Raw genomic sequence first — 22,118 nt, 5'->3', positions numbered from 1 at the left:
TCAACCGCCTGAAAGGCGAAATGCTCGCCCTACAACGGAGGTTTTCTCACACGTTCATGCGAATCAATGAAACGCATGTGGCGGGAGAACCCATCTCTGTATTTCAGTTGGGGGAAAGGCGAAGAAAAAAGACCGTCATCACACAGCTGCGGACGGAGCAGGACGAAACAATAGCAGAGCCGCATGCGATCGAGGCGCACATGTTCGATTATTTCTCGACTCTCTATGCAGAAGAGGAAGCAGCAGAGGACGAAAACAGCTTCGCCTGCGAAAATCTCGTCCCACCTAACGACCCATCGAACGAAGCCTGCACGAGAGAAATCACGACGGTCGAAATCTGGTCGGCAATATCATCAAGTGCTCCACGTAAGTCCCCAGGCTGCGATGGTATTCCAAGAGAGTTTTACCACCGCATGTTCGATGTCATCCACCGTGAACTGAATCTGCTGCTTAATGAGGCGCTCAGAGGAAATATTCCCTCTGCATTTGTCGAAGGGATCATCGTGCTGGTCAAGAAGAGAGGTGGAGATAACACGGCGCGATCGTACCGTCCGATCTCGCTTCTCAACAGCGACTACAAGCAGCCAAAACCTCGACATAGTGTGTCTGCAAGAAGTGGAAAACGAACAGCTCTCCTTGCCTGGCTTCACCGTTTTTTTCAACGTAGACCACACGAGAAGAGGCACAGCTATCGCACTTAAGCAGCACATCCAGGTCAGTCATGTCGAGCGAAGCCTAGACAGCCGTCTGCTTGCGCTGCGAGTGCAAGACACGACAATTTGCAATGTTTACGCTCCCTCGGGTTCCGCACTACGAGTTGCTCGGGAGAGTTTCTTCAGGGAAACACTTCCCTACTATCTCCGTCACCGCACTTCGAACGTCATCCTGACCGGCGACTTCAATTGTGTGCTTCGAGTATGCGATTCAAGCAGCCCAAACACCAGTCCCGCTCTCAAAACAGCCATCCAACAACTGCAGCTGCATGACGTATGGGAAAAATTATGTCCACGCGATAGTGGTTTCACGTACGTCTGCCGCAACTCCCAATCACGTCTCGATCGCATGTACGTCAGCAGCGGTTTGCGCGATCACCTGAGAGCAGCACACACCCACGTTTGCTCATTCACCGACCACAAAGCACTGACACTCCGCCTTTGCCTCCCACATCTGGGACAAGAGCAGGGCCGAGGTTTTTGGTCCCTCCGTCCACATCTTCTGACCCACGAGAACGTTGCGGAATTCCAGCAACAGTGGCAATACTGGACCCGACAGCGTAGAAATTTTGGCTCTTGGATCGAATGGTGGATTTCTTTTGCAAAGCCGAAAATCAAACGATTTTTTAAGTGGAAATCTCGTGTGTTCTTCGAAGAATTCCACGACGAACATCAGCGCCTCTACAGCGAGCTGCGTATTGCCTACGATGGGTACTACCAGCACAGCACCCAGAAATGTTGGCTGTAGTATCCAAGAGCTGGATCAATCTGCTAATAAAAGTTACGTGTATCTTATAGAATGAGAAATAAGGAATTAATGCTTTGAATCAATTATCAATCCAAAATCAAGTGAACCTATACTGGGTTCCAGGCCACTGTGGTATAGAAGGCAATGAGAAAGCAGATGAACTCGCTAGGAAAGGATCTGAAAGGCGCATGATTGGCCCTGAACCTTTTTGTGGAGTATCTACTTGTGCTCTTACAAGTGAATTAAAAAAATGGGAGAACTCAAAGATCAAATTCAAATGGCTTGTAGCCATCGGTGCTAGACAATCTAAAAAATTCATAAAGCCCGATTCTAAGAAAACTTGTGAACTTCTAAGTCTATCGAAAAGGGATCTTAAAACAATTACAGACCTTTTTACAGGGCACTGTCCATGCAACTACCACTTACATAAAATAGGCAAACTCAGTAATGAGATGTGCCGGTTTTGTCAAACTGAAGTAGAAACTGCAGAGCACTTAATGTGTGACTGTGGATATCTTATGACACATCGACTGAAAGTTCTTGGTAAGCGAATCTTGACGCCCGATGATATTTGGAAGATGAAAGCCAGTAAGGTGGTGGGATTCATAAGAAATACCATCCCAAACTGGAATAATGTCTCGATTCCGACTACAACTGGCATCTCTATCAATGATGACAGTATTGCGTAATCAGACAAATAATAAATTGGGTTATTCCACAATAGATCACAAAAAGTTGGTCGCAGTGGATCTTCTCATACAAAAAAAAAAAAAAAAAAGGAATTAGTGTGTGTAAAATAAAAATTTGAAGGCGAGTGATCGCTTATAGAGAAAATGCGAAATGTTTGCTACATCTCACTCGCACACGTGAAGAATCATACATCGAATCTGTGCGTGAACTTATCATCAATGGAATGAGAGTTAATGATGATGTGAGAGCGAGATGAATGTTGATGACGTCGTATTCACTTGCAGTGAATGGAAAGGTGTAAATGAAAAGGCATGATGTTGGAATCGACGATCCTGATGCATTCATTTGATTGCGTCATTCAGTTAACGATTTTTGGGAAGGAAAGTTAGTCGCCAACATTTAATAAATTCCACTTAAACCTACAAGCCATCCTAAACTTACCAACGAGTACGTGCTACCCGCTATTTTTTTGAACACAAAGCACATCCAACCAATTTTTCTACCAATAATTTAAAATCATCCCTTTACTTATTTTCATTCGCAATATTACATATCACAATCACAATATGCACGTCGAAACAAAAACCGGCCACAATCAACCCATTTTTCTTCATCCTACAATAAGCAACACCTCTTCACACAATTGGGAGAAGTTTCTTTGCCCGTTTTCTTTCCGATTCCTTGCTTTTTTTTATCCTTATTGCAGCATCAACACTACAGATTCCACTTAACGCTTACACCCAGTAAAATTTCACTACCGTCTGCGCCATTGTAGTAACTTTTTTTTAATATAAATTTTATTCGAAAGGACGCGAGCTTTCCTTCCCAAAAATCGTTAACTGAATGACGCAATCAAATGAATGCATCAGGATCGTCGATTCCAACATCATGCCTTTTCATTTACACCTTTCCATTCACTGCAAGTGAATACGACGTCATCAACATTCATCTCGCTCTCACATCATCATTAACTCTCATTCCATTGATGATAAGTTCACGCACAGATTCGATGTATGATTCTTCACGTGTGCGAGTGAGATGTAGCAAACATTTCGCATTTTCTCTATAAGCGATCACTCGCCTTCAAATTTTTATTTTACACACACTAATTCCTTATTTCTCATTCTATAAGATACACGTAACTTTTATTAGCAGATTGATCCAGCTCTTGGATACTACACTAGAATCGTGCCATTATGTATGTATGCAAAAATAGCATTATTTCTATCACATACGGCTGAAATAGAAACAGTGCTGTAAAAGAATACAACGCACAAAGACCTTCAAACCATTTTTGCATGGAAAAATTTTCAAAATTTCAAAATTTCCACCACGTTTTCCCAAGACCAGTGAACTTGCTCACAGAAAACAAAGTGTTGCATTTTTTTCCGAAAAGGTACACTCCTTAAGCAGCTCCATGGAACTGTAAGAAAATTTTTGTTGTGTACCTAATACTTTACGTTGCACCCCGTTTTATCTCTCAGCGTTTTCGTTTCTAAAACTGGCACAGTGGCTAACTTTTTTTTTGTAATTTCATTATTTGAAACGGCTCACACTTTGAAGCTTTAAGGAGTCAAACTCGTTTTCAATTGTTTGCTTAGGAACTTTTTAAAAAAAAAAAAAAAAAACAAACAAAACTGTCCCTCGGAACGATGCAAATATATGGTTGTTACATTCACCCACATGCTTACCCCAAACGCAAACAACTTCTACGGGTAGCAACCGCTTGCTTGATGTCCATAACTCGGGCTAAATTAGTGAATTCTGAATGGATAAACAAAAACAATGACAGCAGTTAGAGTAAACACGTGGAAAACTAGGTTGCCTCTGCATATAAACGAAAATGCTATCTGATACTTTTAACAAAACTAATTTTCATAACCAATGTATCTTTAAAAAAAAATCATGTGAATATGAGTAAAAAAATTAATTCCGAAGCTTTAATTTTATTCTACAGAGTGTGGCGAGGTAATTGGCTCGTTATGGCGCACTTCATTCGAGTTCCAACGACACGTCTCCACTGAAGCAGAGTCAGAACCAACAGAAATCATTGCAAACATTTGTTCAACTGACTTTCAATAGCCTATTTACACCATTCATCTCTAATTGCACTTCCACAACCAATCGAGAGAACATCACATCACTTGTTAAAACATTCAAATGAAGCACCCATTCACAAATTGATGTCGAAATCGGTTATCAATCAGTTTTTCCATCAATAGCCGCAGTGAATCGGTACACAAGGACCAATTTTCTCAACTACTACGGCTCGCTCATAAAAAGATGAGATGACTTCCCGACTGAAGTAAAAGTTTGCCGTTCCAAATTGGATTCCATTTGTCGAGTGGTTTCATCTCTTCATCCACAGTGGGTTTAACTATGCTGCCACTACTTGGTTTATCCTTTCCTTCTTCTCGACTAGAAGTTATCCCTTTTCCGGCAAAAATCCACGAAAGCTGAAGTTTGTGGGAAAATGAAGATGATGAAGATGACATCGTCCTCGGTTCGACTAGCGGAACCAGACGTGAACCAGCCAGAAGAAATCGTTCCGACTGGAGAGAGAAAAAGATATCTTCTTCGATGCAATCTAATGTAATTAAGCTTAATTGAGAGATTCCATTCACGGAGAAAGATAAATCATAAAATGAAGATCCAATCAATGACTTCCTGGTTTGATCATTTCGGTAAACCACCCCTGCCTGGAGTTTCGTCTGGGTACCGACCGGTGTCTTTTTCTTGAGGCAAACTGAATTCGAACGACTGGATTGGAAAACCTTGGCGGAAATGCAACACGAGGGGAAGTTCAAGTTTTGCTTACTTTTTCCGTCCATTTTTGGTGCTCCCGAGTTTAAGCGTTGTGCTTTCCCGAGCTGAGGTCCTTTCCCAGAGCCTGACCTGGCTTTCGGAGCTAGCTTCTTATGCCAAGTACATTCAATTGAATTTACCTTTCCTGACACTTAGCAGACAAATTATGTATTTAAAATTTTTGTTTAAGCAAACATCGACGTATTTTAGTCACATAACAGAGAAAAATAAAGATATAAATATTAATGATAGAAATAAATGAGGGTAAAGAAGCACTTTTCGACTGAACTACTTTTTGACATCGATTTTTTTTGGTAAGAAAAACAAGCCTTTTCAAATCCAAAACTTTGTAATGAAAAACAAACAGTTTAGTAGGAATTGGCAAAAGATATAAAAGAAATTTGAAACAAGTATTTGATAAATTTTAAAGAAATAATAGTTGTATCTAGACTGTTTCAAAAAATTTTCACAGAATTTCACAAATGACATTTCAATGTTTTTTTCTTTCCAACAGAGTAGAAAATAACTCCCGACGACTTCAAAGTCGTTTGGGGTAAAATGAGCTTTTTCGCTAACTGATTATGCGAATTAAACGGTATTCTTGGTCGTGTGAATTTTTTTTTTCAAAGCTCGTTCCTCTTGCTTGGAGGCCATTTTGACAACTGAAGAGTGAAGGGGAACTGGGAGTATCATACCCAGTGTTGGCAAAACGCCCCACTGCGATATCTAGCTAGATATTCACTTATATTAAGAATTCTGTACGTTATTCCCTTCTAATTAACAATAGAAACCATTTGTACAAAACATTAGCATCAAATATGCGATATATCACTGCAAAAATCCAAAATTTTTAAGCCATGTTTCTTGCTATTTGTGCCTTGACTTTCGTAAGGATTTACGGCATCTATCAGAAAAAAATTACCTGACATCTGTTACTATGATGAACATTGGTCTTGACAATCAACACAAAACGAAAAATTTCCTTATTAATTTTTATTTCTGTTATTTTGAACGATTTTTAATAAACATGTCTTGGTAGGCCAAAACGCGCCATGTCCGTTTATCTTTAAGCATGATTCATATTAGTTTAAATTTATGCGCAGTTTTCATCACAACAATTGTAAAGCTATTTATATGTTGTATTGGAAAACATGACTTGAATATACACGAATATATTTAAAATTTCTAAATTTAATATAGATTTCATTTACTATTCACAAGAATTTCAGTATATCAGGCAGCACTGCGCGTAGCAATACATTTTTCCATCTGTGAAGTAGAGAAGTGTTTTTACCTGGCAAACACTTTCGAAGGCACTCCAAACGAAATCGAAATCATACTTTAGAAAGTCTTTCAAAAATTTACATTAGGACGTATGTAATTGGTATATCTAAGTGTTCCAGTTTATATATTTCTGGTGAAGAACAGTCCTCTTTCCAATACTATTGTCGAATTTACTGGATTGCATTCTTCATTTACGAGTAATAGAAGATTCTTTTTAACGTTGGCGTTTTGCCCCCAGTTCCCCCCAGTTTGATTTCGTAAGATAAAAAAAAAAATCTTCACTTGATCCAACCCCCTGTGAATATAATAACATGATTCTATATTCAAGCTATCCACATAAATATTTATGGACATAAGGGTGGCAGCCAAACGGGTCAAGTGGAATTTTGAAAACCGACCATATACATTTTGTAAAGTGTCTCAAAAACAATAACGTGTTCAAAATTTCAGCTCAATCGGACTCGATTTAGGAATGCCTCAAAACGCTCAAAGTTTCGATTTTTGACCCTCAAAAATCATCAAAGAAGAGACCATAGGAAATCGGAAAAATCAAAAATTTTATTTTTATCCCAAATGACTTTAAAATGCTTCAAACGTCGAAATTTAGTGTTATTTCGTAAAAAAAATCGTAAAAATTGGCTTCTAAATTTTAAAAATCAAGTAGGGGGGCCAAAAGAATTCAGAAATATCTTAAATTTAATTTAGATGTCAAACGACTTCGAAATTCATTAAACGTCGAAAAAATTTTTTTGGTCAAATATCAACTTTCTGGAACTTAGCCGACGTGTCATGCGTTTTTAAGTAATTGGGCATCAACATTAAGATTTCGATTTGATGGTTTTTGAATTTTCAAAGTGAATTTTTACATTTTTTTTTAAACACCAGATTTCGACGTTTTAAGCATTTTCAAGTCATCAAACTAAAAAAATGGTTTTTTTTTTAATTTTCTATGGTCTTCCATTGGGTGATTTTTGGAGATCAAAAACCGAAACTTTGAGCGCATTGAGGCATCCCTAAATCAAGTTCGATTGAGCTGAAATTTTGCACAAGTTATATTTTTGACCAATCTACTAAATGTATATGGGCGGTTTTCAAAATTTGATCATGAAATCATGAAAAAATACTTACATTACCACCCTTATGCAAGGTTGCCAGAATAACAGATAAATTTATAATTTCACAGAATTTTGAGCAAATTTTCATTTTAGATTCTGTGTTACAGAACATAGAATTTTTGAAATGTTCATAGATTTCTCAGATGTTTTTTTTTAATTTTGTACATATATTCTAAATAATAATTTTTATGTCAACTTGAATTTTGGATTTTTTACTTTGTTTTGGAAAACATGAAGAGAATGATCATGTTTTTGAGTAAAATGTAAAATAGACTGAATTTAGCATGACTTTTTGAAAAAATCTTGCTATTTTCGTCACAGAAAACTATCACAGGATTATTGGGTAAAATCAGAGAAAGTAAGATTTTTTTTCGCCAAACATGCTACACCCTTGCCTTTATGGACATATTAAACAGAAGGAAGGTTCTTTCAATAAATACTAACTCAATGCTCTTTGTTTTGAAATTTAATACATTGTTTCAATTTTAAAGTCAAGAAAAGTATATGTCTCACTAAAATTTCCTTAAATTAGTAGAATCTGTTTCATCAATTAGACACCCTATATGTACATGACTAAGATATTTGATTTTTTTTTTTCAGAAGCACCAAAGGTATGAATTCAAAGATTTTTCGACATAAATACATCCGAATGATGGAATCACCACCAATTTTACTGTGCAGCCTTTTCCAACTTTACAAAAAATGTCATGAGTTTGAAACTTTTAACTACAGATTCAATAAATTCCATTCAATGTTCAGATTATTTGAGAAATTGAATATGAATGCTTCTTTCAGTCTTTCTAGTTTTCGATTTAAGAAATTCTAAGAGAAAATTTTCTATGTTTCCCTTATGTGGGATTGATCATCCCTAATAGTATCGATCAGTAATTTACAAATAAAAATGATCTTCGAACTTCTCTCTGGATCACTACACGCATTGATTGAGATAACCAAGACAGAGCTCAACGGACTGTGAAGTTATTCGGAATCGCGAAAAATGCGAAATAGATAAAGTAGAAGTCTAATCGCCGTGTTTAGTTATTTTCGGATCCGAAAACCGTTATTGGGTGGTCATCTGAGGGGTTTTTATAGTTGGAACCGTCCCGAACCCGACACTTATTTATGTCGTTTCTCCATTTTTAATGTCAGTGGTGTTACAAAACTGTTCAAGAAATGAAGCGCCTATACCTCTTTGGATTTGAGGGCATGAAAACTTTTTTCTGGAAGTTTAAGGACTGGAAATACGTGATTTTTGGTTCAGAGAAATACAATTGTTTTAGTAAATTTTGTGTCTACTTTTTTATCATTTTATTTTATTTTTCCCACCCTTTTTCCAAAAAATAATCTCCACCAAAATTCGTATGAGGTTAGAAAAAATTTGAAAATTGCTGTGATTTCTATACAATGGCCAATGAAGCAAACTTAGACTTTATAATTTTTTATAATAATTTATTTTATATTAAGTGTTTGAATAATCATTGGAAATTATGTATTCGACATTTTGATACTCATGTTATGCTAAGATTGACAAAAAAAAAGATATCAACTCTCTGGAGCCACTACTGATACTATGAATATTAGGAGGAAACTATTAACACGTTCATCGCCATGAGACCCATATTCGGGTGACGGGTGTGTTTTCTAGGAGGCCCCGTCACATCAAAAAAACGTGTGACGCTCTCTTACTCAAGTTAGCTGCTCAGTTTATTAGCCACACGCAGGGTTGCCAACATTTATTTTCAAAAATCAGGGAACTTGCGAAATAAAATCAGGCAAAATCAGGCTACGTAAAAGTAACGGAAATTTCGCTCAAAGTGATGACCTTTTTTTTTTGGTCATCGCTCCACATTTTCACTCCAATATGTGTTGTGAGCCTACTTAGTTGAATAATTCTGCTGCATCAAAGCAATCCCTTCAATTCTCTTTTTCACTTTTCCAATAAAAATTAACGGGAATCTTTCGATTGCTTTGATTCAGCCACATTTTCACTTTTTCACTTCAGCTATGGTACCTACTCCAGTTCCTTACTACCCATTTTTCATGACATTTGCAAAAATCAGGCAATCAGCCATATTTTCAAAAAATCAGGGAAAATCAATGGCTTATCAGGTTGTCAGGCAGAGCCTCGAAAAATCAGGCAACGCCTGGAAAATCAGGCACATTGGCATCTCTGGCCACACGTTTTAAATAATTGAGATCTCCCTCTATATTTTCTCACTCCGAGAATTCCTTTGGGCCCGGCTAGTAAAACTACCAAAATGAGCGTGGCGACGAACGTGTTAAATAGAAACGTGATTCGATGTAGGACGCAAATGACGAAAAAAGGTTTCTAAGATAAAAATTACACTCTTTATTTTTATTTTGGTGGAATAAGTATGCAAATCTTATAAAAAACTGGAAGAACTTTCCGTACAGTAGCATATTTATGTCGGGTAGTCCAAATTCAAAATAAAACACCAAAATCCCCCGTTTGAGAAAATACATCACTTCGGATCAAAACTCGTTTACAAACTGGCAAACTTTCATTCGCTCCAATCAAAACCTTTTTTGTTCTCCACTTATGAATGTAGTAGTGTATTATTTTCTGCTGATTCTCCTAGCATACCACTGCAGGCAATCATGTACCACGTGGTACTGTTTCATTGCCACAGTTCCTAATTCAGTTTAAATATCAATCGTAGTATAAACCCCCGCTGAGTACCATAAGAAATGGGATTGAACATTTTTATCATATCATACTAAAAAAATACACGCATCCCACAGAAACTTGGCGATACTCAACTGCTAATATTTCAAAATTTTAAACAATCTGTGCGCTCTCAAAATCTATGAACGAATCAACACAACGCTACCCGAATAGAAAAACATTGTGAAAAAACCATGAATTTCATTTTCACCTTACCATGGATTTCATAGTAGAAACCATTAAACCCATGGTAGATGAAACGATGAATGTACTGTCAAAGTTAACGTTTTTGACTGTGCAATTCATGGTTATGGCAAAATTAACCATGAAAAAAGGGGGTTGTAAAGCAACTTAACAATGAAAAAATCAACTTTTTCCCATACATTTTGAAACACAATACGATAATGTTTATGGTCATTACACCTTCCAATTTTGATCTTGAAGACAATGCAATTCATTGTTATCCATTGAATTTTCATCTTTTGATTTACAATAAAAACCAATGTTTTTTCATCTTTTATTCTATATTTAGAACCGTGACATTTTATGGTTTTCTTTAATTTAAATCCACTTCAAAATAATAAAATTCATAAAAAAAAAACCACAGAAAACTGTGGTTTAAAGTTTCATCGTTAAAAACCATACAAGATCCCAAATTGCGACAGGATTTTCTTTCGTTCGTTGTTATGTAGCAATAAATTAATTTATTTTGTATCAACTTTTTTAAAACATGAGCGAAACATCGAGTAGGCTTTCCCCATTGCGGCACAACTTTCACGGTGATGGATATCGTGATCCATATCGTTCAGAAGACGATCCAAGTCTGAACATCTCCCAGTGACTGCCCTCAACGAGAAACAAAGAAGGCCCATTCTAATGCTTCGTTTTCCACTCCGTCCCGTCAATTTGTTCGTTTCCATGGTGGCTTTTCTTTAATCTTGTTATTAAACGCAACACCTTTGCTCTCACCTTTAGCTAGAGCCGCGGAACTGCCTTTTATGTGAGCTCCTAGAAATTCAAAATTAAGGATAACAAAAGTGCTTAATTGGTCTAAAAAGGAACTCACCCTTGCCCGATTTCCACGAATAACGCAGAAGCCCATTTTCGGCGCCTCGTTTTTCACTGCAGTCTTCAAAGATAAGCTCGTTTTCCATGACCGGTGGCTTTCCTATTGTCCTGCTGTTGGACACAAAGTACTGCAGTTTTCGTCCAATCCTGTCTGTTGACAAAAAATTTCAGTTATTGCCTACCATAACTACCCGCATACTAAAAAACTGAATCTCAAACAGTCTCTACAATTCGTCTACTGCTGTATAAATAGTGATTGTCACTGTAAACGTAGCTATTATATTGAACTTTACTTCGACAACGATAAGAATCTTTTATGAACATTAATGTGAAAATGTGATGGTTTCTGATAAGGTGAAACATATCATTCAACGATTTAATTCAGTTTTATCAATAATCGTACAAAAGATCTCGAACCGTTATCTGTAGCGTTCATGCCTTCTGTCAAATGTTACAGACCTGTTCTATGTACATTCAAATTTGATCTAGAAAAAAAAACGGTAACATAAATCGTTTAGTTTCCATTATTAATAATTAAACATTTATTGTAATTCATCATTGAACAGAGCTAAGCAAATATTGACAGCTGCTAGCACATGTTCAAGTCAGCCATTTTTGTTACAAAAAATTCTTATTGCGGCGAAAATCAATTGGGCTCTTTTAAAAAGATGCAATTTACTGGAAAACAGCTAATGAAGGTAAGCTTTAAACATAATGTCGTGTGTTGATAAATTTTTAATAATCGATTTGCATTTTTCAGCATCCTGGGAGTCCTCCTGAGGCACTTATTCACATTCAGAGGAAAGGCCGATCGCGACATGGAATTGAACAGGAGGGACATGAAACCCGATATATTTCTTTATTTCGAAGGTGGGTTACAGTGCAAGTGCCACATGAGAGTGCAAGTGTTAAAATGTGAAATAAATAAATACAATGAATAAAGAAATTATCAAAAATATTTGTATCGTTTTATTTCATTGAAACCGTACTGACTAGCGTTTTTTATTCTTAAACTGACTGTAAGTATTACAGTATTTTTGTAAAGTTTCTTATCAGTTTAATGATATAATCTAAAAGTTTTTTCAATGGTTACGTTATATGAGGTACCATCAAAAAAACAGTAATCTTAGTACAAACGGTTCGTACAATGATCATTTCGATTTCCGTAACAGTTCGATTGACGGTTTGACAAATCGTTAAAAATATGCCTACACATGTTCATTCTAGAAACAGTTCAATGCCCTGAATACGTTATCCATATGCGTTTTATAAACCATTCCCTAACTGTTGCTAAAACAGTGTCTCCATATAGAAGTTTTAACAGTTTTAAACAGTAACATAACTTAACGCCATATTCAACAGACCGTCGTTTTGGAATTCAAGATAAGTGCAATGTTTTTTATGGTTTCAGATATAATTTGATAAACGTTTTTTTACACTGTTTCTAATCGTTTTATAACTACTACAGGAACTGTTATGTTACAATATTTTCGTATTCGGGTTGGCCAGCCCGACCAACATCTTTAAAGCGGTTGAATAGCGGTATGAAAAGAAATTTAACTTAGACCGATTTCACAGTTCTCGACCGTGACTAGATCGTTCAACAAAAAGAATGTTGTTTTGAATCATTTTCCTACACGGAAATGTGTAAATATGTGAAACAACTTTGAGAATAATGGGTTTTTACTGTGACCATAAAATATACGGTGATTTCAAAATTTCAAGTGGTAGATAAAGATTTAGATATTATGATGAAGTTTATTGTTCAATTGAAAATCATTGTTCTGTTATATTAATACCACGGTCTTGGCTATTCGGGTAGATATGACATGGAAACACATAAAACTTTAATCTTCTAAAAATACGAGCACTACCGAGTCTTCTTACACTGAACCTCGAAAATACCCAAACTTGAGAACTTTCCCCGCCAACGCGAATGAAACTCCCTCCCTACAGGTTTGGCTATTGGAGGCATAACCCAAAGTTAAACTCTTAAAGGAGAACTCATCCCCCAAAATCTGATACCGCAATAAAATGGAAATGAAAATAAAAAAAATTACTGCACGTACGGGAGTCACACCCATACCTGCAATGGCTCTGCGATTACCATCTCAGGATGCTAACCGCTCGACCACCGGAGAGTTGTTGAGAGAGGCAGCTACATCATCGTATATCGGAGACTTTCTGCGAATGAAGCGGGAAAAAAAGTTATCCCCCAAAAAAACAGTTATTCGATTTGAACTTACCCCCCAAACCTAAATCTGCCACGATAGAGGTAACAGAATCAAATGCGCTTACAACAAAACCCCCCCAAAAGAACAGTTCTCCGCTTAAAGGACAAGTTTGGCGTATTGGCAAGCTGTGATTTTTTCACAAACTTAAGTTGTCAATCTTGAACTTAGGTTTGGCTGGTGGCAGTTCTCAAGTTTGGGTATTTTTGATTTTCAGTGTAGACAACAAGATTTCTCGGAGAAAATCTCACAAAATAGGTCTCATTGGTTCAAAAATTGCTAAGTTCGAACTTACTTTTTTCTGAATTCATTGAAAAATATAGAGGAATCGAGGGTAAAAACAGCAAGAACTCTATTTTGCGAAGTATAGCGTACGATGGCTCAAACATCCTTCTTTTGATTCCTCGAGAAAAAAAAAACACACAAGATAGGTCTACACAGCAAAAAAAAGTAGTCAATGTTTGTGGCAATTGACATTTGAAGAAAATTTCGCATCAAGAAATTTGAAAAAGAATGCGGAGCTCCGGAGAACCTGTTTGGCAAGTAAGTTATATCAAAATTCATTAAAAAGCTAAGCAAACTTATTGCTGCTTGCTTATTTTTCTTATTTTGCATTTTCAGGTTATTTTACAGAAGGAGCGATACGGAAATGGTTTGGAGGTTCCTTACGCATTTTATCTTTACATTTTCGGTATGCAAAATAGACCGGCTGTATAATCCAAGTGGAAAATCTTAAGGAGAATCGAATTTCAAATTATGAGGCATCGATACAAATAATTCAATGGACGGAATCTGTTTCGGAAAGAAATCTATTTCAACGCATCGGCAGAATAGCAAGAGGCTATGCGTTCGGATTACTCCAAAAGTGAAGTTCTGTATTGTGATACGGTTATCGTATAGATGATGACTATTTTATGGTTAGACTAAGGCTCTAATAGCCGGCTGAAGTGAAGTCAAATGTGTTGAAAGAACAATCCTAAGAAAATTGTTTGCCATGGATTTAATCAGAAATAAATCTGTAATCTTCACTATCAATAAAGTCTTTATTTTCATTCCTGGCTACATTGTAACGTCTTTATCAAAATTGAGTATGATATGGCTTAAGCACCCTAAATTAATGAAATGCGTTTGAGCGTGTATCAATGACAACCGAGGAAAAACGTCAAAAAAGAAAATAAAGGAGGCCACGCGGCAGAAAAAAGGCTCTCGTTTTTTCTCGTCTCGTCGGACGAGGTGTGCCGGCTTGGCGCTGCAGAATCCGGTTTCTTTGGGATTTCACGCGTGCGGTTCGAACGGAAAGCGCTGGTGGATCGTCCGGCATTCTCATCATAAGGAGTGCCAGTGTAACGTGCGCGAACGATTGCACCGGTTAAAAGTACACGCGAGGCTGTAGCTCTAGCGGGTGTGGATTCTCTCTCGGTGGTCGCATTAATAATTGTGTGCAGCACACCTTGTCGCGAGTTTCGTCATCGTTAGTCGCGGAATCTGGCTTGAGATCAGCCCGGGAGTGGTTTCGAAGTACGAACGGGAAGACGCCAACTTGAAAGAGGCTCGGAAGTTGTCTGCGCCGCTGCCTCCGGAGAAGAATTCGGCTAAAGGAAGACGATCTTGCAGCGGTAGTGGTCTTCCGAGGTGGGCAAGCTGCACGTGTTAAGTCGGAACACGTGCAAACTCCCTGACGGCGGTGGTCCGGTGGCATAGCCAGCTCTATCATCAACCCCGTACGACATCGCTGCGAACCGGCGACCAGTTTGGCTGCGGTGTGGTGGTCCGATCTGCAATGCTCTCACGGAGATGAGACAATATGCACCTGCTGCTTCCTGAGGTATTCGTGGTGCCAGTATCACCGCGCTGCTGCCGAAATCAAAAAGAGTAAGTGACACGCACATTTATCCTCTAGGGTGCTCGGCATTAGGCCGGAATTATAAGCCTTTTCTTGCTTCCTTGGCCACAGATTGCGCCACTTACAATTAGAGGGTCTCTCTCGCTACAACATTATTTATTCATGCTTCGCTTAGCTTAAAATAAAATAGAAAGTTCTCATGCAAACATTAAAAATAATGACTATAAACAACATCAGAAGCTTTATATACATAGAGCACACATTCAATGCTTGAGTTTGTCTCCTGCGTTACATTCATTATGTGTAATTTATTTCATCTTTTGACGGTACATCAAAATGATGTAATATTAGGTATTATTTGCGACTCAAGTTATGTGCACGTTTTAGATGTAATATCGCAACACTTTTTTTGCTGTGTATTTATTCCTGTTCAGAATTTTCTAATCCAAATCAGTTTTTTCTGGGTTGTTTACAAAACATATCGGGAATAAAAGATTAAAAGACACTTTATTTCCAATCGTAAATTCGTGCGACGTCTAAAACTATGTCCAATCGATTTTCCGGACATTTTCACTTCGAGGCAGTATATTTTCATAGATTTGGTTCGTGTAGGAGGGAAGATATTAAATTTCTTTGCATTTTTTGTATGTAGTTTTTCCCCATTAACATTGGCTTATACATAACCTTTGAATACTCATCAAAGGTCAAATTGAACTGTATATATTAATACTTGAAATGCCAATCAAAGTGGATAAAAACCACTGTAGTACTTCCTAGGTGAATTACTTATTGATGATCAGTATTTTTTTCCTGCATTGATACTGCACCAAAACATTTGGTAAAATAACCGGAGCAAAAGTTTGCGCTGTACTAGCTGATTACTAAATTGAAGCTTCTTCGAAAGAGTTCTTTTCTTTTGCATTTTCTTTTCCTCGCTTTCCCACCACTTATAGATAGAATCGTCGAAATAGAATCAAAGTTCCAAAATGTTCGACTGCAAGAGGAGGAAGTGAATCGCATCGGAGTTGATTCAATTTATTGCCGTTTACTCTGCCATTTGGTGCAATTTGTGGTGGCATCATCAAACATCGGATACGGGGGTGGAGTAGAACAGTTTGGACCCAGAGCTTTCCTGGAAATTCCAGTGGACGGCACGGCGCGAGATCTGTTTTTGCGGTTTCGTTATCTTTTAATGAAAATGCATTCGTTACAGCAGTTGGGTATTGAATGGCAAATAAATTAAGGAAAACGCCCCGAGAGAAATATGAGATTCTGGAGAAATATGAGCAAAGAGATCGGGGCAGATGCAAAAATGATGACACTGATACAGTTTCAATAAATATGCTTTTTTCCATTTGAAATATTGGTTTTCTCAACAATGAAGACTTTGAAATTTCTAATTGTTTCTTATTTCTAATTCTTGTGACTTCCTTTTTTCCAACCATAAAAAACAGTGCAACTACCACAATGTTTTTGAATTTTTTTTTCTTTAAATCGATTAACTTATGGAACAAAACATCTAATCGTAGAGTTACTTAATCTTATTGGTGCCGAAAAATATTAAAACCGTTAAATGTTGCTAGTTGTAATTTTTTTTTTAAACTGAGCACTTGTTTGCAAGCTATCCCTATAGATTCCCTATAGATTCAGCTCACTCACTCTCTGGAGCCACCACTGACTTTTAACATATGTATAAGGAACGAACTTTAAAATACAAACGCGATTCACGGCTCATGGGAAGAATGCATATTTTAGAAAGATCGTTCTTCATAGTGCAGTCAATATTCAACTTTTGACAAGCTGTTTTACAGAGATAGCGACAATAATAAGTCTCAAAATCTCATCCTTCTAGCTTATAATGAAACATTAATGAGACTGCTTCATTTTTGTTTTGAACTATCTTGAAATTTATACTTATTATATGAAATCTTAAGATTATCTATTCCTCTCAAATTATTTAGCGTTATTATCTTTTATTTTAAACAAAGATATACTTATTTGAGCTATTTCGTTTACAAAATGAATGTACACAAAAAAATGTATCAGCTACACCAAGTTAAGAGAGTTCGACGAGAAGTCAACGGAAGTAATTTCTTTGTTTTCACTGCTCAATTTTAAAAGACTAGCCTCGAGCTGCATCTCTTTTCCAGTCAAAAGACAGTTGCTTCCCGCTTTGTTAACATAATCGCATTACTGTCTGGTGCACTGAACCGCGCTATCGCTCAACTGGCAGTGCGATGGATTTCTATTTCCCGGGTAATTAATTGCCGTTGAATGAATCTCGTCTAGCATAAGGAGGTGAAGTTCCAGCTAAGAAAACGTCCTCATAAAATATGAATTTAAATGTACCATGTTGAGCAACAAATTAGTTTACCAAACTAAATTCAGTCCAAGTTCAAGCCAGAGTGAATCACTAATTAAATTCAATTTAAACTTTTAGCCAGGTGCCCCTTCCAGCAACGAATTCCTTTCTGTCTCCCACACTTCGCTGTCGGATGTCAAAGTTTTGCAATTTGCTGACATCGGCAGCAAGAAACCAAAAAGACCCTTTTTCAATAGCACAGAATCCATAAAAGACATGGTGAACGTGCTCCCGTTCCCTCTCAAATTTTACAGTTTCCGCATTTCGTCAAACCGGAGAGCACACAAAAGGTGTATGGACCAACGAACGAACGAAATGAACGAATGGTCGCCCGCAGGGTGCCTAAACTTTTCACCAAATTTCTCCGCACCTCGAAGTAACCTATAACTATCAATAACCGTCCATCGAATCGTGTTTTAATTGCATTTGTACCGACTCTGCACCCCTTCTGCTTTTCACTTTACCAAATCAAACTAACCGACCCAATTGAACTGTGAAAGTTGCACCATTCCGATTCTCACCCCAGAAATAAAAAAAAAGCTTTTACTCGGTCACCGCCAATGCGGAGAAACTTTTACAACAGGATTCATTTTGTTTCAATGAATGTAACGAACGAGTTTCGGTATTTCCAATCGAAAGGTCTGACTGACATTGTATGCGCCATCAATCCAATGACAGTTTATTCAAATTACTTTGAAAACTATAGCTAAATTTTACCGCCGATTAGAGCCCGACTGTTGCATTCCACCTCGAAAAGGACATATTCAAATTCAAACGCAACAAAGGAACGTTCAACTTTTGCTAACCATTTTTACACTTTATCGGATTTGACCCATTCATCTGATTTCCTTGTTATCGTCCATAATCGGTGAGATTGCGCGAAGGAAACCGTTTTCGAATTCTTTTTCGAAAATCGGTCCACCGATGCACGCGCCGCTTCCCGAATTTTCTTGTTATAGTCCCGGCTGCTGTACAGAATGGTAGCGATGCAGTGGGCGTAGTCGTACGCGTCCACTGCCAGATATCCGTTTTGGCTGCCCTCGGAAGTTTCCACGATGTCCATCAACGGTCCACCGGATCTGAAATGGAAAAGAATTAAATTAGACAAAATTGATAGCTACATACATTCCATACGGACAGGTTTGATTTTTTAGCATTCGGAGACTTCAATGAAGTCACTTTATTTATCCTTTTCATTTTCGTATTGTTGAAGGTAGGTAATAAATTCAACGCAGGTTTCAGTAGTGCGATAGAAGACGATTTTTTCATGAACTTTCATTACCTAACTTTGAACTTGGATGTTTCCAAATCAAAATATGTTAAGGTAGCAATGGAAGTACGGTAAAAAAATCATCGACTTTGAAAATTTTGGACCTTTTAGAAATCACCTTCAAAAGATCAAAAAAAATTTTGTCGATATTGTCGTTTTTGTCCTTTTTGACATTTTTGTCATTTTGTCATTTGTGGAATTATCGTCATTTTTGTCATTTCTGTCATTTTTATCACTTTTCTCATTTTTGATATTTTAATAATATTTGTAAACTTTGAATTTTATTGACATTCTTGTTATTTTTGTAGTTTATATCGTTCAGCATTGAGAAGTTCGAAGTGGATCCGTCCAGTGAATCGGAGGGAATCGACCAAAGGTTGAATGAATCGATGAGGTCGCTGCCAAGGACGTTCAGATCTGGATGGTTTGTGACGTAGATGCATGATCGTTTTGAGACGTTCCGGATAGTCACTCGTGCGTTGAATTCACCCAAAACGTCGAGCATATTTCCGGATACACTGGTCGCAACGATGTTCGTCTGGTTGATTGTTGGCTTTCCGATGGGTTTCCAAGTTTGCGTAGAGATGATGGTGATGTCAGAAGCACAGTCCAGCTGGAGCTTGACGTTGACACCGTTCAGATGAACATCAGCAAACTTGCGCCTCTTGGAAACGTCAACTTTCTGCACCAGAGTGACACCTTTCATCTTCCGAAGGTTTGGATGATGCTCGTCGGATGGTTTCTTCCTGGAATCCGCTGAAGCACAGTAACCTTCCTTGTGGCCCCTGCGTTTGCATTTTCCGCAGGTGGAATTCTGGAACGGGCACTCACGAACGTAATGGAAGTCTCCGCAGAGCCAGCAAGGCGTCTTCGGAACCTTTTTCGTCTTCTTCTCGGGTGGTTTTGGATGGAGGGACACAGCGCTGATTCAGGGGTCCTTCTTCTCAATCATTTGTGTGTCCTGTTTCAGGTTGATGAGCTTGTGGCACTCGTCTACCAGCTTGTCCAGGGTAAGCTGGCAGCCTTCGGCAGGTGGGGCGCTTTCTTCGGCTTCTTGCGTCGTCCTTCTTATACTGCAGACACTGGTACCGTGCGTTGAACAGCGATTTTTGTCGACCGAAGAGACGCTTGGGCTTTTGTCACCGCGTTGTTTCAAAGTCAAAGTCCCTTGGGTGACTCGGCAAAATGCTGTTCAGATACCGTTCGTGGAACTGCGTATCGACTTTCCGGAGGAGCAGCCTGACCTTGGCAGCGTCGTCCAAATGTTGCCCATCTTGCCTGAAGACGTCTTCATACCGAGCGAACCAAGAGTCGAAGAAAATTCCGCCGTCTGGGTCGAACCGGAATTCTTGGATTCCCGTCGCCAGCGACTCGATGATTTTCTCGCTCCCAGCCTGGGGAACTGCGTTGTTCTGCAGGAGAACTGCAATCTGCTGCTGCTGGTTGGCCAGGATTTCGGTGAGCCGGAGGATAGGGATTAGCGTTTTTGATATCCTTTTCGGTCATCTTCTGATCGGGATCTTCGAGGTTCTCGTCGCCAATTTGTCGTGTTCCCAGAAGAGTGAAGAGGCAAAGACTTAGACTTAACTAGAGTGATGTTTATTAAAGCAAGTGCGACAACTGAATGACTGAGCTTTCACACAGGGGTGGTATTTATACCAGCAGGTACTCCTAGCTTGATGATAGAATGCTGTGACATTCTAGTGGCTTCTGATTGATTCTGTGGTCGTGGCCTACCACATAAGTCATTTCTGCAATTTTTTTTTGTAATTTTTGTAAATTTAGTATTTTCAGTATTTTTTGTCCTCTTTGTAATTTTTTGATTTATACATTTTTTTGTAAATTCTGTAATTTTTGTCATTTTCATTATTTTTGACTTTTTTGTAATTTCCTTTATTTTTGTTATTCTGTCATTTTCGTCATTTTTGTCAAAATGTCAATTTCGTTATTTTTGACATTTCTGTCATTTCTGTCATTTTTATCATTTATGTCATCTTTATCACTTTTTATCATTTTTGTAATTTTTGCCCTTTTTATCTTTTTAGTCATTTTTTTCATTTTTGTCATTTTTATCATTTTTTGTCATTTTTGTCATTTTTGTCATTTTTGTCATTTCTGTCACTTCTGTCATTTTTGTCATTTTCGTCTTTTCTGTCATTTTTGTCATTTTTGTCATTTTGGTCATTTTGGTCATTTTTGTCATTTTGTCATTTTTGTCATTTTTGTCATTTTTGTCATTTTTGTCATTTTTGTCATTTTTGTCATTTTTGTCATTTTTGTCATTTTTGTCATTTTTGTCATTTTTGTCATTTTTGTCATTGTTGTCATTTTTTGTCATTTTTGTCATTGTTGTCATTTTTTGTCATTTTTGTCATTTTGTCATTTTTGTCATTTTTGTCATTTTTGTCATTTTTGTCATTTTTGTCATTTTTGTCATTTTTGTCATTTTGGTCATTGTTGTCATTTTTGTCATTTTTGTCATTTTTGTCATTTTTGTCATTTTTGTCATTTTTGTCATTTTTGTCATTTTTGTCATTTTTGTCATTTTTGTCATTTTTGTCATTTTTGTCATTTTTGTCATTTTTGTCATTTTTGTCATTTTTGTCATTTTTGTCATTTTTGTCATTTTTGTCATTTTTGTCATTTTTGTCATTTTTGTCATTTTTGTCATTTTTGTCATTTTTGTCATTTTTGTCATTTTTGTCATTTTTGTCATTTTGGTCATTTTGGTCATTTTTGGTCATTTTTGTCATTTTTGTAATTTTTGTAATTTTTGTCATTTTTGTCATTTTGTCATTTTTGTCATTTTTGTCATTTTTGTCATTTTTGTCATTTTTGCCATTTTTGTCATTTTTGTCATTTTTGTCATTTTTATCGTTTTTGTCATTTTTGTCATTTTTGTCATTTTTGTCATTTTTGTCATTTTTGTCATTTTTGTCATTTTTGTCATTTTTGTCATTTTTGTCATTTTTGTCATTTTTGTCATTTTTGTCATTTTTGTCATTTTTGTCATTTTTGTCATTTTTGTCATTTTTGTCATTTTTGTCATTTTTGTCATTTTTGTCATTTTTGTCATTTTTGTCATTTTTGTCATTTTGTCATTTTTGTCATTTTTGTCATTTTTGTCATTTTTGTCATTTTTGTTATTTTTGTCATTTTTGTCATTTTTGTCATTTTTGTCATTTTTGTCATTTTTGTTATTTTTGTTATTTTTGTTATTTTTGTCATTTTTGTCATTTTTGTCATTTTTGTCATTTTGGTCATTTTGGTCATTTTTGTCATTTTTGTCATTTTTGTCATTTA

General features: G+C 37.0%; 1 protein-coding gene across 1 annotated transcript in view; it reads right to left on the bottom strand.

Moving 5' to 3' along the window:
* Positions 1-18,356: 18,356 nt before the first annotated feature.
* The window catches only part of LOC129743439 (uncharacterized), a 5,700-nt gene continuing 1,938 nt past the window's right edge, over positions 18,357-22,118 (bottom strand). Inside the window, exons 4-7 of the mRNA XM_055735473.1 lie at positions 20,016-20,254; positions 19,813-19,948; positions 19,139-19,704; positions 18,357-18,624 (exon numbers count right to left, since the gene is read on the bottom strand). Of these exons, the coding sequence (XP_055591448.1) occupies positions 18,357-18,624; positions 19,139-19,704; positions 19,813-19,948; positions 20,016-20,254 (1,209 nt within the window). The remainder of the gene's footprint in view (positions 18,625-19,138; positions 19,705-19,812; positions 19,949-20,015; positions 20,255-22,118) is intronic.

The sequence above is a fragment of the Uranotaenia lowii genome, chromosome 2 (assembly GCF_029784155.1).
Source record: "Uranotaenia lowii strain MFRU-FL chromosome 2, ASM2978415v1, whole genome shotgun sequence".
Classification (NCBI taxonomy): domain Eukaryota; kingdom Metazoa; phylum Arthropoda; class Insecta; order Diptera; family Culicidae; genus Uranotaenia; species Uranotaenia lowii.
The sequence above is the reverse complement of the archived record's forward strand: the minus strand, read 5'-3'. Positions and strand labels throughout refer to the sequence as shown.